Genomic DNA, 14,016 nt, shown 5'->3' with positions numbered 1-14,016 from the left:
GCTTCAGAAGCCGACCATCATTTGGTTGTTCCAGATCATTCCCACTGTCATTTGCCTGGTCCTGGTTATTGTGTGTCTCATCTCAAGGTGTTTGAATCTTTCAGTGGAAAGCAATTACTTCCTTCGTGGCTCCTTGCCCTCACCTGACTAGGTAACCCTGGACCAAAAGCTACAAAAGAGTGAGCTTGATTCTCTTCCCCAAGTCAGAAAACCTCCCTCCCCACCCCCACAAAATCAACGGAATGCAAAGTTGATTTGAGTATTTTATTTATAAATGTACATTTGCTATAAAAGCTGTTGCATTTTAGGCAACTTTTTATTTTCTTACTATTTCTCAGAGGCATTTTAGAATAAATATTTTAAATGAAGGTTAGTGTAACTGACATAGAACACTGGCCCACCGGAACAGCAACATCTTTTGGACGGACTCACACGGGAGGTGGATCATTTCAGTTCATTAGGTCTTACGCTGTGTATCAATAACTATAATAGGTATTGCATTAATAACACTACATAGAAAGAATGAGAAAATGTCATGAAAGTTTGCGAGTGAAAAACAGAGTTCCCCATTTACTTGTAAGAAAGAGAAGGAGCTAGCTTTCGGAGTATGAGAAAAAATCAGATATATTTCCTCAGGAACAATAAATCATTCACTTGCCTCATCTTTTTTTTTTTTTAAAGCAAACACATTTACATTGTAGCTCAACAGAGCAGAGCATTTTTTTTCCCTGGGATCTCAAAGATTATTTGAAAAGAAATAGATCATACTCATTATGCTGCATCGGAAAAAACAAGATCTAGTCTGCCATGTAACAGACTCCAAATGAAATATAAATCAAATATAAATAGAAACAGTTGGCAATTAGAATTTAGAAAATGTTGGAGATTATTCTGTGCTGGTGACTATAGTTCATTATGGGAAAGCATTTCGCAGTCGGAGAATGCGCTTTATTTTTCTTGACTCAATTCTAGCTTCAATACATGTACAATGAGTCTCTCTAAGAAATATGTATAAATGGGTTTGTGAAACCAGAAGAGAATGTGCAATATTCATATAATTCCTACATAACGGATGGAGTTCCACATGTAAAAAGTATTCCATAAAAATCGGTTATGAATGATCATATTGTACATGTTTTGTGCATTATTTCTGGTAAAGTACTCTGCTAATATCATGCAAAGTGTAAACATCACATTATCAAAATATTTAATAAAACATGCAGGTGGTTAACCAAAATATTGAACTTAATCTGTACATTTTCAAAACTTTTTCTTTTTAATTTTTTCTGTTTTTCTTTTTCTGTTTTGATTTTTTCCCCCTGTAAAACAGTGAACACCTCCGTGAGTCTTGGGAACTTGGAGGTGACTTCGTCTCTCTTCAATGTACTGCATCCATAATTCATCACTGTGTGCAACAGCTTTGCATTTTCTAAGGCACAATTTTTAACGAAGGGATGTATAAATTTCAGTCTGACAACAGCTCATCCAAATGACAAAATAGTCAAAACACCTCCAGTGGCTGAGGAAATTTCTGCACTTACATGGAACCCGCATGCAGAGAACCGTCTAGCATGTAAATAAATAATTGCTAGCCATACTCAATAAGACACAGAAAAAAATTATTGCTTACATAACAGAAAAACATCTACTCGATCTCCTTTTATGACTACATTAACCTATTAGGAGGATAGCCATAGTCTACATTCACAAAATGTCATCTTCACTTATTTGCCATCATTTTAAGGCAGAATAAATAGTTCTCCTTTCCCCAGTTTTAAAGAAACAGCCTGGAGATTTAAAACATGATGCTTTCCTTTCTCGATTCCTTTCTCAGCTAGCTGAAACTCACCACACAGGGCAAGAAACAACCAGCTGTCCACAAGAGTTCCTCTCTCAAAATCTCCATGAGCAAGGTCCAGAATTCTTGATAGGAAGGAGAGTCGGTGACGTGGGAGAATGAGGAAGACCAGATATCCATTACAGTGGGTAGCGCACATATGACCTGTAGGTTCTTGCTGGCCACACCCCAGTGGCTTATCACATCATATGTCATTTGGATTCTATTAGGACGAACTTAATGTTTTTGTTTAGACACCTGTGCTCAGGCCCTGATAGAGAACTTGCAGGCCAGGGTGAGCCGAGGTCCCACTTAATGGAGGACTGTTCTCGACGAGAGAGCTTCCTTCCGTGTGTCTTATGCAGAGTCTTGTATTGAATGTGGAGTCTGAAGAGAAGCAAGCAACAAAGTCCTCATGGCTAGCAAAGGCCCACCACTCTTTTGAAGATCAAACTTCCTTACACGTTTTGGTAATAACTTTGGAAATGATGACTAAAATAGTTTCCTCTGGGTTTTTTTTTTCCCTACCCTTGGGCAACATCCAGAGTGTAAGTCTGGTTGATATTGCAAGGGTTCTTTCTCTTCATTTGATGGGCCAGACTCTATCAATGGCATAACCTTCAAAGTATACAAAACCTAACACTAATGGTGCAATAATTTATTGGTATGACTTCTACCTCAAAAGGTAAGTAACACAAATGTTTCAGGATTACAGTATATATTATCAGATTAGTGTCTTTGCATTAAAAACAGTTATAGCTCGGAGCTATATGATGTGGTTTTTAGTTTCTGAAACGCATTAATTGTATGCTCCTGTCTTAAAAGACCATGTGTCTCAAATTGGCATGTCTTGCACTTTCTGCAGCTCAATTTTGTAAACACAAAGTATTTAATTCCTAGAAATACTAAAACAAAACAGGTCTATTGAATCATTTATCTCATTAAGTCCCAAAAGAAGAGAATAACACATTTTAAACTGTAAGTCTGTCTGACTGTACTAACACCTTCTTTTGAGCTAGTCAGAATCATTACAATTCAAGACTTTTGTGTATATACTGTGCAAATGCAAAAAAAACAAAAACAACAACCAGGAGAAACACAAACAATGTGCTATAAAAGAACAGATACCATTTTTTAGAATAGCCTTTCAGAAATTAGATGAATGCTGAGAAGCCCCTGAACTTGGAATTCTGTTAAACAATTGCCAGGAGACACTCTCAAGAAAGAAACGGTAGGTGGTCAGGAAGCCTGCAAGCCATGTCACAACGTTGTGGGCTGGCCAGCACCTGTGATGAAGAAATGAGAGCGACATTTGGTTGAAGTGGTCAATGCTTCTTACTGCAGATGTTTACAAGTTTCCCAAATTAGCTATGACCTCTGTCTCTTCCCTCCAGGGAGGGAAACTTGTCCCACCCCACAACTCAGAGCGTGGTGCCAGGAGACGCAGTATTGGCATTAACTGGAACTTGTTAGAAATACGGACTTCTGAGCTCCATCCCAGGACTTAACATGGAGCCCAGGTGACTCCCACACCCTGCAAAACTTGGTTGAAATCCTCTGGACTTCACCCTACACCAAATGATCTCCATTGAGTTATCTACCTTGTCTTCTTGGCAAATAAAAAGAAAATATTCTCTCTCCTCTCAGTTTCTTTAGGTTTTGGACTCTCTAAGGAGAAATGCATTGCAATAGGAGAAATTAGACAAATGATCTATAAACAGAATTGCCAGGTTTAGCAATTTAAAATGCAGAACACCCAATAAAACCTGAATTTCAGAGAAACAACAAAAACCATTTTTAGCATAAGTTTCTATCCCATATGATATTTGGGATATAGAAGTGCCAACTTCTAAACATACACTATTTGAAACACAGGCATACAAAAGAAATTCATTGCTGATCTGACATTGGAACTTAACAGGGCAGAACAGCATTGAACTGGGCACCTTGCCTTTAGCCAGCAACCCTACTGGGAAAGGGTGGATCGGGTTCCGTGTCTCCTGCTGACACCTTCACCAAGTGTCTCGTTTTAGGCACCAGAGCTCTCATGAGGCAGCAGCAACAGTGGGAAAGACCCCGGGGATTTTGCGTTAAGTGCATTTCATGCGAGTGACTGACGGAGCAGACACAGAGACAGTGCCGCCCGCACCCAGGCACAAATGGCACGAGTGGGACATGTGACGGCTCGACTCGTGACAGGTAATTTGTTTTGCACTTCCATTGCCATTTACATATGAGCGTAAAAACTGTTTACACTGCTTTTAGGAATTGCATTTTAATATGCTGTTATGCTACTTTTCCTCTGCAAGAGAAAATTTTCATTTAAATGTGACTAGTTACTTGAAGAAAATAGGATTATATATTCAGGTTTTATTATTCCACGAAATGAAATTATTTTGTTTCACTTAGAATGCCTATGATGTAAACCACCCCTCATATCCATCCATTTCCCCTCTTCTCAACTCAGATCAAAATCAAATAAAAAAAAAAGAAAAATGAGTTTTTGCTATTTCTTCCCATTCTGACTCTTTTATTGCATCTGGGGTATAGTCAACCAATTCCAGTGTATTTATACTTCTCTAAGTGAGTATTATCCCTTCCGTCTATTCATTCCTAACAAATGTTTTTTTCTGACGACACCAAGAATAAAAATGAACAGCATTTTCAGATGTGCTGGTCATTCTCCTCGTCATGTCATTTCATAAAGTTTAGCCTAAAATGACACTAACATCTACCCGGGAAACTAATGTGAGAGAAGAGTTAGGAAAATTTGGAAAAAATAATTAGAGTTAAGGTGGTCATTATTACTCAATTTTCAAACATATTATGAAGTTATAATAATTGAAACTGTTTGACACTAGTGTAAACAGGTTAATAACACATAAATATCTAGAAATAGACCGAAGTATATATACTTAGTTTATGAGAAAGCTAGCATTTCAAATTAGTGAGGAAAAAAGATTATTCAGTAAGTTACATTTACACAATGGGCTAACTGGGGGTGGGGGTGGGGAAGCGGGACATCTGTCTGATTTCTTACACCAAAAGATATTCCTGATGTCACAAATTTACATGTGAAAAAGAAAACAAAACACATTTCTAGGATAAATCTCAGCTAAACATATGACCTTGGAGTAGTGAGAGTTTTTCTAAATAGAATGCAAAACACAGAATCCAGAAAAAAAAAAGATATGTTTAATTACTTAAATGAAAATCTTTTCTGTGGGAAAAAAATCGCAAGGTAGAAAGATGAACGGCAACTACAACAAGCAGCAAATACAAAATAAAATAAAAATTTCTGTAATTTACAAGAGACTCATATAAATCAAGTGCCAGTAGAGCAATGGGCAAAGGATAAAGAGGTGCAGTTTTTAATAGAAAAAGAAATAGAAATGGTGCACAAACATACAAAGATGTTCAAGCTCACTTATAATTAAAGACATACAGGTCAAAGCAATGAATTCCCTCCCCGCCACCGCCACCTAGCAGAGCGCAAAAGTAAAAACCTGGCTGATATCCAGAGCTGACACGGGCGTGGAGGGAAAGAGGCTCTTGTGCACTTTGCAGGGAGAGCACACTTTTCTGCAAGACAGTTAGGCAAGTTGTCTGAAAATTTAGAAAGCACGTGCCTTTTAACTCAGCAGTCTCGCTGCTCACAAGCTACCCTGTGGAAATGCTTTCAAATTTCATCAGGACGCATGGACAGGATGTTTGCTGGAGCATTTAAAAAATAGTATTAGAAAACTGGAAACACCTGAGGTGCCCATTCACAGAGTTTTAGTTTTAAAGTCCATAAGGTAGGATTGTATTGAGCTACTAAAAAACCATTGATGCCTTCGCTGCTGTGGCTCAGTGGGTTGAGTGTCAGCCTGAGAACAAACCAAGGGGTCGCTGGTTCGATTCCCAGTCAGGGCAAATGCCTGGGTTGCGGGCCAGGTTCCCAGTAGAGGGTGTGTGAGAGGTAACCACACATTGATGATGTTTCTCTCCTTCTCTTTCTCCTTCCCCTCCCCTCTGTTGAAAAATAAATAAAATCTTAAAAAAAAAACATTGACAAGAATGAGGAGAAAGAACAAGTCAGATGGAAAAATTGCCAATATATATGTCTAAGTTAAAGACAACAGCAACAGAAGCTAGGTACAGAAAACTATGTGATTACCTTCGTGAAATAAAAACCAGCACATGCTTCTGTGTGCACGTGTGTGTGCCTCTGCACTCACAGGCATCCCGCCTCTCTCCCGAGGACATGATCAGACAGTGGCTGCTTTCTTTTTTTTTTTAACTTTTAATTTGGTATCTTTCTGGACATCGAACTTTTCTAACCTTATACCACATGACTTTTACTTATTTACTCTTTTGAATGTCTATAGAGGTTATCTCAACAGAGAGAGAAGACTTTGCTTTCTTCTTAGGATCTTACTATTCTAAAAAAAAATCCTAGTAAAATACTGCATTAAAATGGAAAATAAAGAAAAGAATCCCATTTTTAGTCTACCTCCAAATCACTTTCTTATTTTTCATCTTATGAAACCAGTACTGAAACTCCACGGTTCCTGTCTTCAGATTTGGAAACTAAAAGCAGGTAGTGTCCTTATGTTCATACACGTAGGAAAAAAAATTTCTGGCCTACATCTGAAAAGTTAATTTCCAACAGAAATGACAATGAGGCATCCAACTTCTCAATTAAAATAAAAATCTGGATGAAAACAGGTTACTGTCCCCAGGGGTGGGTACACGTTTATTCTCTGCTGGCATCCTTCAAGCACTTTAAGTTATGAAAGCAATTTCAGATTTACAGCGCTCCTGAAGTCTGGCCCAACAGGCCTGCAACCTAACGGTGCCCTCTTCTGGTTCCAAGGTTCATATTCAGGTGGACTGAGAAAAACTACACTTATAGACGATTATAGAAAAAAACACTTTAAAAACTGGGGGGAAAAGGGTTTAGTTCTCACTTCTATTGTATTAAGACAAAACAAACAAAAATTCAGTTAAAATATAATTACTGTATATTATACATGTATATATGTATTTGTGTATGCATGGTATGTAAGTGGTATTCTATTTATACCATATTTTATATATTTAATACATAGTATAAAAATCACATTATACATTTATACCATATATAATACGCACATGGTATAAATATATATGTTTATAGCATATGTTCATATATTATATATGCTATATAATTATATATGTTATATGCTATTTATATATTATAAATATATGTAATATATAACACACATATATAACACAAAAGTCACATGTATTACATATGTATATTATATATAATAGCTAATATAAACATATAAATGTAAATACTATAAAAATATAATCTATAATATACATAGTCCAGTTCGATGGTACCAGCTCTAACTTGGAACTGTTCTGACCTCAAGTCAAGCGTTTATCATAGGTCAGAATCACCTGGGCTTGATTAAATTTTATTTCACGTAATTTTATAAAAAATGCATACATTTCTAAATGTTTAGAATATACTAAATCTATATCTATAAAAGAACTTAATTCCATTTTTTCACTCTCAAAGTCTTTAACCTTACAGATTTAGAGACTCATGTTAAAAAACCTGTGAAAATATCACTGCATTGACCTGGAGAAGAAATAAAACATTCTGGAATTTCAAATACCATCTCTTCATTCCTTCCCTCCCTCCCCACCAGCCTTTTTAAAGAAAGTTTCTGACTGAGGGATCTGCACAGAGGAGTGTCTTGCCTATGCCATCTACCAGAAGGACTCATTCATGCTGGAAAATGAGGCAGGAGGCAGAGGCTTGGCCACTGGCTCTTTACACACTTTCTAAGCAGAGGCTGGGCAACAGCACCCCCTGGTGCTGCCACAACCAAAACGAACCTTCCGTGGCAGGACAGCCAGAGAACAAGGTCCAAGGGCAGGCTACTCAAGGGAGCTTCCAGGCAGCACGTGTTTTGAAAGCTCTGACTATGTGCTAAGGTATTTTTGGACAGGGGCAGGGATTCACAAAGAAGCAGAACCCATCATTTAGACTCTCAAGGAACTTTCAATTTAGTTGGGAGTAAAGATATACTATGTCATGAAACTCCTGAATGCTGAGCATGAAGATAAACGAGGATCTGGTGCTTGATTTGATGAATAAGAGAGAGCCATTCTTCATGCTTAGCTCCCCCAACTGCCAAATGGTGCAGGTCTTCTAAGGATACACCTCCACAAGTGACTAACTGTTTTACAGAGCTTCTATCTGCCTTCTGTCCCACCCAAATCTCCACGGTGAGCTCAGGCAAAGCCTCAAACTTGGCATACAGTTTTTATCTGGTGGTGTGCGAATGAACTTCTAGATGAAAAGGAGTTGGCCACACCCAAGCAGTAACTTCCAATAACAAACAAGTGCTACCTAAAGGGTTATTTTATTATCGCTTCCTCCTGTAGATGCTAATAAATCTTTCCCTTGGGGTAGGAGTGTCAACTGATGGGCAGAAATAACCGAATTCCTCCGATGGGTGCTATGAAAGGCATGAGGTCACACGCACTCATCTCCAGCCCAGTACTCACTTCTGGATCGCATGTAGCAATCATTACAGTTTAGGAGACCGTTGCGAATCCGAACATCAGTCCCGCTCACTGCGTCTCCAAGCTGTCCTTTACAAATTCCACACTATAGGGGAGAAGGAACAGAAGTTATAAGGTGCATAAAGAATTTCTCTATAATGCGTAGTTACTGTTTTCATGAGTAGCACAATAATCTCTTAGAAAACCTGTACATTTGAGCACCTACCGTGTGTTAGATGCTGCCCGAAGAACTGACCTACAGCAACAACACACTTTTAGCATTTTCTAGTGACTCCTTGCATTTTGCAGAGAAAGGCTGTCTCAGAGAGCTTAGCTGAGTTGCCCAGGGTTGTACAACTGCTGAGTAGTGTTGGATTAATCCCAGAGCCTGTGCTGTTAACCTCTATCACAAGCTGTTTCTATGTCAATATGGAAAACCATTTTATTTTTTATTGTTATTTTTAATGAAATGTATTGGGGTGACCTTAGTCAGTAAAATTATGTAAGTTTCAAGTGAACAATTCTATCATACATCACCTGTAAATTGCATTGTGTGTTCACCACCTAAAGTCAAATCTCCTTCCATCACCATATATTTGACCTAAGTACCATTTTAAACAGTCAAATGCTAGTGGTTTTAAATAAACACTTAGCCAACAGATTATCAATGAAAGCTCGCCCATGACTAATCATTAAATGCTTTCCAGCATTTCTAAGCAACTCAGTGTCACTAAGTTCAGGTCAGAATTACTAGGAAATAGCTAGCTATCCACCTTATCTTTCCACATTAAAGGCAGTGGCACCCAGAGTCACAAGTCTGCCGAGAATGGAGCTCCTTTCAGCCAAGTCAGCTTGTGTGCAGGACACTGTGGGACATACTGTGCTGGGGGTGCCCGAGAACATGGCAGTGGGGTTGGTTCTGGTGCCAGCCTCTTGCTGGGAGATCAGGGCTCAGCTCAGGAGTAGAGGGCAGGCCTCAGACTCCTGCTTTAAGGTCACCTGGGACAGAGGGAGGCGTCATCCCAGCTATGTTACAAGTTGCATCTACATCACAAACGTAGGGGATAAACCTAGGAGGTGACATATCTTAAAGCATCAGGTCAGTTCCAGAAAGTGAATGACTAGAGAGAACAAAGGCCTTGGCAGCGTAGAAAGCAAGTTTTCTATCCCTTGAGAATCAGCAAGGACTCTTTGCCACCTCGATTATTTTGAACTCTGGTAAAGTTTTGGAGCACAAACTATGGTGTTGGACCATATTATCTTGGCATAATCATGAAATTTTAAAAAGTACATTCCTTGAGCTTCAAAATACTCCTAGACCATTTAAGACAAGCATTATCTTCATTAATTTTCCAATGAGAACATTGATAAGTTGAATTTCATTAAGTCTCCACATTGTGTTTTGCCCATGATAAGCTTTGCTTCCCAGTGATTGCTTATACTATTAAGTAAATACTTTTGGGACCACTTCACTTGCTTTCCCTGAGCCTGCAGATAAAGTGGGAGTTGTTTTAACCTATGCAAGTGTACTTTATAGCTGAGGAGACTACAACAAGAAAGAGAACAAAATTCAAGAAGGACTCTTGCATGAAAGAAATGACTCTTACTCAGAGCTGGAGGTTTAGTTTCAAAAATTATATATTAATTTGAAACATGTTCATGAGCCAAAAAGAGAAGTTGGGAAATGCTGAAAGATGCTACCTTATACATTTTATAATAAATCAGTTATAACTGGTTAGCTTACCTATGTATGAGCAGGAAATCTGGGACTAGAATCTAGGTCTCATCACTTTCAATTTATTCATTTATTTGTTCACCTAAAAATGTTTATGGACACCATCTGCCAGGTGCAGAAGACATTGTGGGGAGCCAGACACACATGCTTCCTGCCCTTATGGAGTGGACAGTTTATATGAGAGGAGCTGATAATTATAATGAAATGATTCAACAGTGAGTGATATGGACCATGAAAGGCTCTACGAGGACCTATCACAAAGGCAAGTGGCTCGGTCTGGGTGAACAGGGCGGCTTCTCAGAGGAAGTGATATTTAATTTGGGATCACAGACATTCATTTGGAGACCTACAACTTTGCAACTAGCTATAACCACACTTAAGTGACAGAAAAATCTTCAACATTAAGTCACAAGAGTTGGAGACACAGCAAAGATATTACATGCCAAATAAATCCACATAACCCTAAAAGAAGTCTCATTGTCTTCCCAGGGTAGCATTGTCAGCTTCCTGCTGCGGTCAACACTCTGCTTTAGCAACGAAACCTGGTTTGCGAAGGTACATTGCACAAACCTGTTTTGCTTCTTCTAACCCGACATCCCAGAGGGATGCATGATCGCCGAGTTTCATTGTGAAGGATGAATTCCACACACACGTCTGTAGGGGGGACCTCACAAACAAAGGCCATCGTGATTTCCAGGAGGTACTTCCCAGCATAGAACAATGCCAAATGACATTAGGACATGGTACTTAGAAGAGAGATGAATACATACCCTAAAGCACTGGATGTGAAAATAGAGATTGAGGGTCTCGATGATCATCGCAGCTCCTTTCCCCAAAGGAAGCCCACAGGAAGAGCACAGCTTCTTCCCGCTGATAGACCTGCATTGAAAGTCATAGGTAATAATAAAGTATTCCATTTAGAATAGTTGGTTAAATACATAAATATGTAGCTTCATGCAAACAAAATGAAAAACATGAATTTTAAAAATGTTTATATTGTGAGTGGAATGACAATTACTGAACTGATGAGCAGAAATGAAGCATTAGACATAATTTGCAAACACGTGCTAGACTAAATGCAATAGGCCTCCACTGCGGTATAGAATTTGGTGTGCGTGCATACGTGTGTTTGCATTATTTGTTACAAGAGTTTGTGTTGTGGTTTATTCAACCACAGTGATCAAATGCCTTGAAATGATGCAATGTATTTATCATGTTTATAGAAGTCCTAAAAGATAATGAAGTTTTACTGAGGTTTCTAAGTTGCTTTAAAATTTTCTATAATTGATTCATTGGCCCACTAGGGAATTTCTTTTACCTATTTAGAAAAAAAATCTTTTTTGTTTAAAAATAGAGAGGCAATTATGATACAGTCCAACAGGTCCCAGGTAGATATGGGATCTAATCCCTGCTTTGTCACCCAGTTCTGTGATCTGGTGTAAGGAACCCACTTTGGGTTTCCCTTCCACCTTCAGAATGAGAGGGCTGGAGTGGATGATCTCTATTGCCTCTGCCAGTGTGGACACTCTGTGACTCTATAGTCTGGGCACCCGACATCCTCCTTGAGTTGTAAGCCCCCGTGGGCACGGGCTGCATGCATCCCCTGTCTGTTCCCCGGTGCACAGTACCCACCGAGGGACTAGCACCAAACCCAGCAGCCCACCACCGGTGAGGGCACAAGAGGGTTGCCCGAGAAGGCAGCTCTCCCGCAACTCAGGTCAGACTGCACTGATGCCCGTTGTCTCTTGGAATTACTCAAGAAATGTGAGAATATGAGATATCATTCAGAAGCCAACGGGGCAGAGAGGGACAGCGGAAACAGAAAGGAAGGCAAAAGGAAAGAGGAAGAGTTGCCCTAGGCAAACCCTATTTATTAGAATTTCCCTCTCATCCAGTAGTTAAACAAAATTTCTAAATCAAAGAAAACATAATACTCAGTAATTGGTCTCCCCAGTGAATGGGAATTCGGGCAGCTTTTAAGAATATCATGGGGCCCAATTAATGTCCAGAAGCAATTCTCAGATAGTTTGAGCAGGGGAAAGGAAGGAGGCGGTTTTGTTGCTCAGCCCCCGCCTGGTTCTCTGTTAAGAGCCATCAGCCTGGAAGGACCGAGCCATCTTGGAAGGAAAGGCGCCGACTGAGGAGCCCAGCAATTGTCTGGTGGATTTTATTATTAGATTGCAGATTCCACACAATATAATTAAAGGCCTAGGGCCACAGCCATGCCAACGTCACACACTTGGCTTCTTCGGTCGTGGGCTGCAGACAGATGGGGAGTGTGTTCTTCCCTCCTGCCTGTGTGTGTGTTGAAAGAGACTTGATGGACAAGCCCCTCAAAATCATTTGGCAAGCACTAATCCAGTTAATATTATGCTTGGCAGGCTCTCTTCAAAACAGAGCCACCCCAGAAAGGCTTGCTGACCTCTTGTACCTGTTTGGTGACTGGCCAGGAGGGGTGGGAGGACAGGGGGACAAATGTCCTGCCTGGAAGTTGTCTTGAGGGCTTTTCCTGTAACATGGTAAAGGAGCCAAAAATTATGACAAGGAAAGAGCTCAATCCTACAAGAAAACACATTTTAGATAAAAAAAAAAAAACTTCCTTGATAAACAAATACAAGACCACAGAGCATCCTGGAGGTAATTTTTCTATGAAGGACAAAAACAGTAATTCTGTCCAGCCAAGATTGTACATGCATTGGCTGCACAAGATCAAAACCAAGCTGGTACCATTGAACAGAAAAGACAGAATATTTTTCTCATCCTCACTTGTGCCAGGTTCTTGGCTGATTTAAAATTACACGCTGAGTTAGATATAAAAATTATAGACTGGGCAAGGGGGGAGAGATGAGTAGGGATATAGTGAAAAGCTCGTACAGAGAGCCCAGAGATAAAGGATGGCACTCAAGGAGGTATTTTTCAGTGAAGTGGCTTCTAGCCCTGTCAATAAACGCATTTTGAGAACATGTGATTGGGTGGGGGCGGTGTTCAAAACATTCAATGACAGCTATGTCATGCGCACCTCCAAAGCACAATGGTCCCAGCCAGAAGCTACCGGGATGGTTTTACAGGGGCTGTTGGTTGCTCAAGCCCTGCCTGTGATTAAGCTGTCAGTTCCAGGATCTTGCTTATTGAAGGCATTTTCATTTGTACAGAAAGGGACAGAACTCAGGGTGCAGAAAGGGACAGAAAAAGCAAGGGTAAGAGAAATGCCAACACAGGAGTGAACGGTACATCTGTCTTGTGACTGCTTTCAGACTAACTCCCTGAGACCCCACCCACCCGAAACTCCCCCCTCAGGCAGAGCTTGTTTTCTCCAAAATGTCACATTTTCATGTAATATGCTAAAATATAAATAACGTTGCCAGAAAAAAGGTCAAAAATCACTTCCATGTGATTTCAGCTTTATTGATTCTGCGTGTCATCTAGGCAAATAGAAACCAAGTTGGGGAGACATAAGAGAAAAGGGGGAAATGGTTCTAACGTTGTATTTTTCAAAATGTACCAGGGTAAAATGATGAACTTATAAAACAAGCTATTATCATCATCATCACCATCATTGTCGTTGTCACTGCCATTCGCTGGACTATAGAGTCCTTATTAGTTCCCAGGTACAAAACCTCATAGGCAGGCATTATTATTATTTCCACTTGACGCCTGAGGAAACTGAAGCAGAGAAAGACTAATTAACGTGCTCAAAGCCCTGTGCAGGCAAGTGGCTGAATCAAAACTTGCATCCAGGTGGCCCGGCTCCAGGTGGAGTGACGGAAGAATAATGAGTGTTATGTTTTTAAAACAGATTACAAGGAACGTCTAGTTCAAATATGACCTTATCGTGGAACTGCGCGTTCACTTTGAATTCCTCCACCACGTAACCAGTCAAGGACTCTGCACAAGTTAT

The 14,016-nt window shown here is 39.7% G+C and overlaps 1 protein-coding gene across 30 annotated transcripts in view; it reads right to left on the bottom strand.

Moving 5' to 3' along the window:
• Positions 1–250: 250 nt before the first annotated feature.
• LIMCH1 (LIM and calponin homology domains 1) overlaps positions 251–14,016 on the bottom strand; it is a 316,639-nt gene continuing 302,873 nt past the window's right edge. For 13 of the 30 annotated variants that reach the window (XM_036020029.1, XM_036020047.1, XM_036020031.1 and 10 more), the window contains 4 exons: positions 12,541–12,627; positions 10,889–10,997; positions 8,387–8,489; positions 251–3,123 (listed from right to left, as the gene is read on the bottom strand). In XM_036020029.1, the coding sequence (XP_035875922.1) occupies positions 3,098–3,123; positions 8,387–8,489; positions 10,889–10,997; positions 12,541–12,627 (325 nt within the window). In that variant the 3' untranslated portion in view covers positions 251–3,097. The remainder of the gene's footprint in view (positions 3,124–8,386; positions 8,490–10,888; positions 10,998–12,540; positions 12,628–14,016) is intronic. The other 17 variants (XM_036020045.1, XM_028505664.2, XM_036020057.1 and 14 more) reach the window with 2 other exon arrangements.

The sequence above is a fragment of the Phyllostomus discolor genome, chromosome 1 (assembly GCF_004126475.2).
Source record: "Phyllostomus discolor isolate MPI-MPIP mPhyDis1 chromosome 1, mPhyDis1.pri.v3, whole genome shotgun sequence".
Lineage (NCBI taxonomy): Eukaryota > Metazoa > Chordata > Mammalia > Chiroptera > Phyllostomidae > Phyllostomus > Phyllostomus discolor.
The sequence above is the reverse complement of the archived record's forward strand: the minus strand, read 5'-3'. Positions and strand labels throughout refer to the sequence as shown.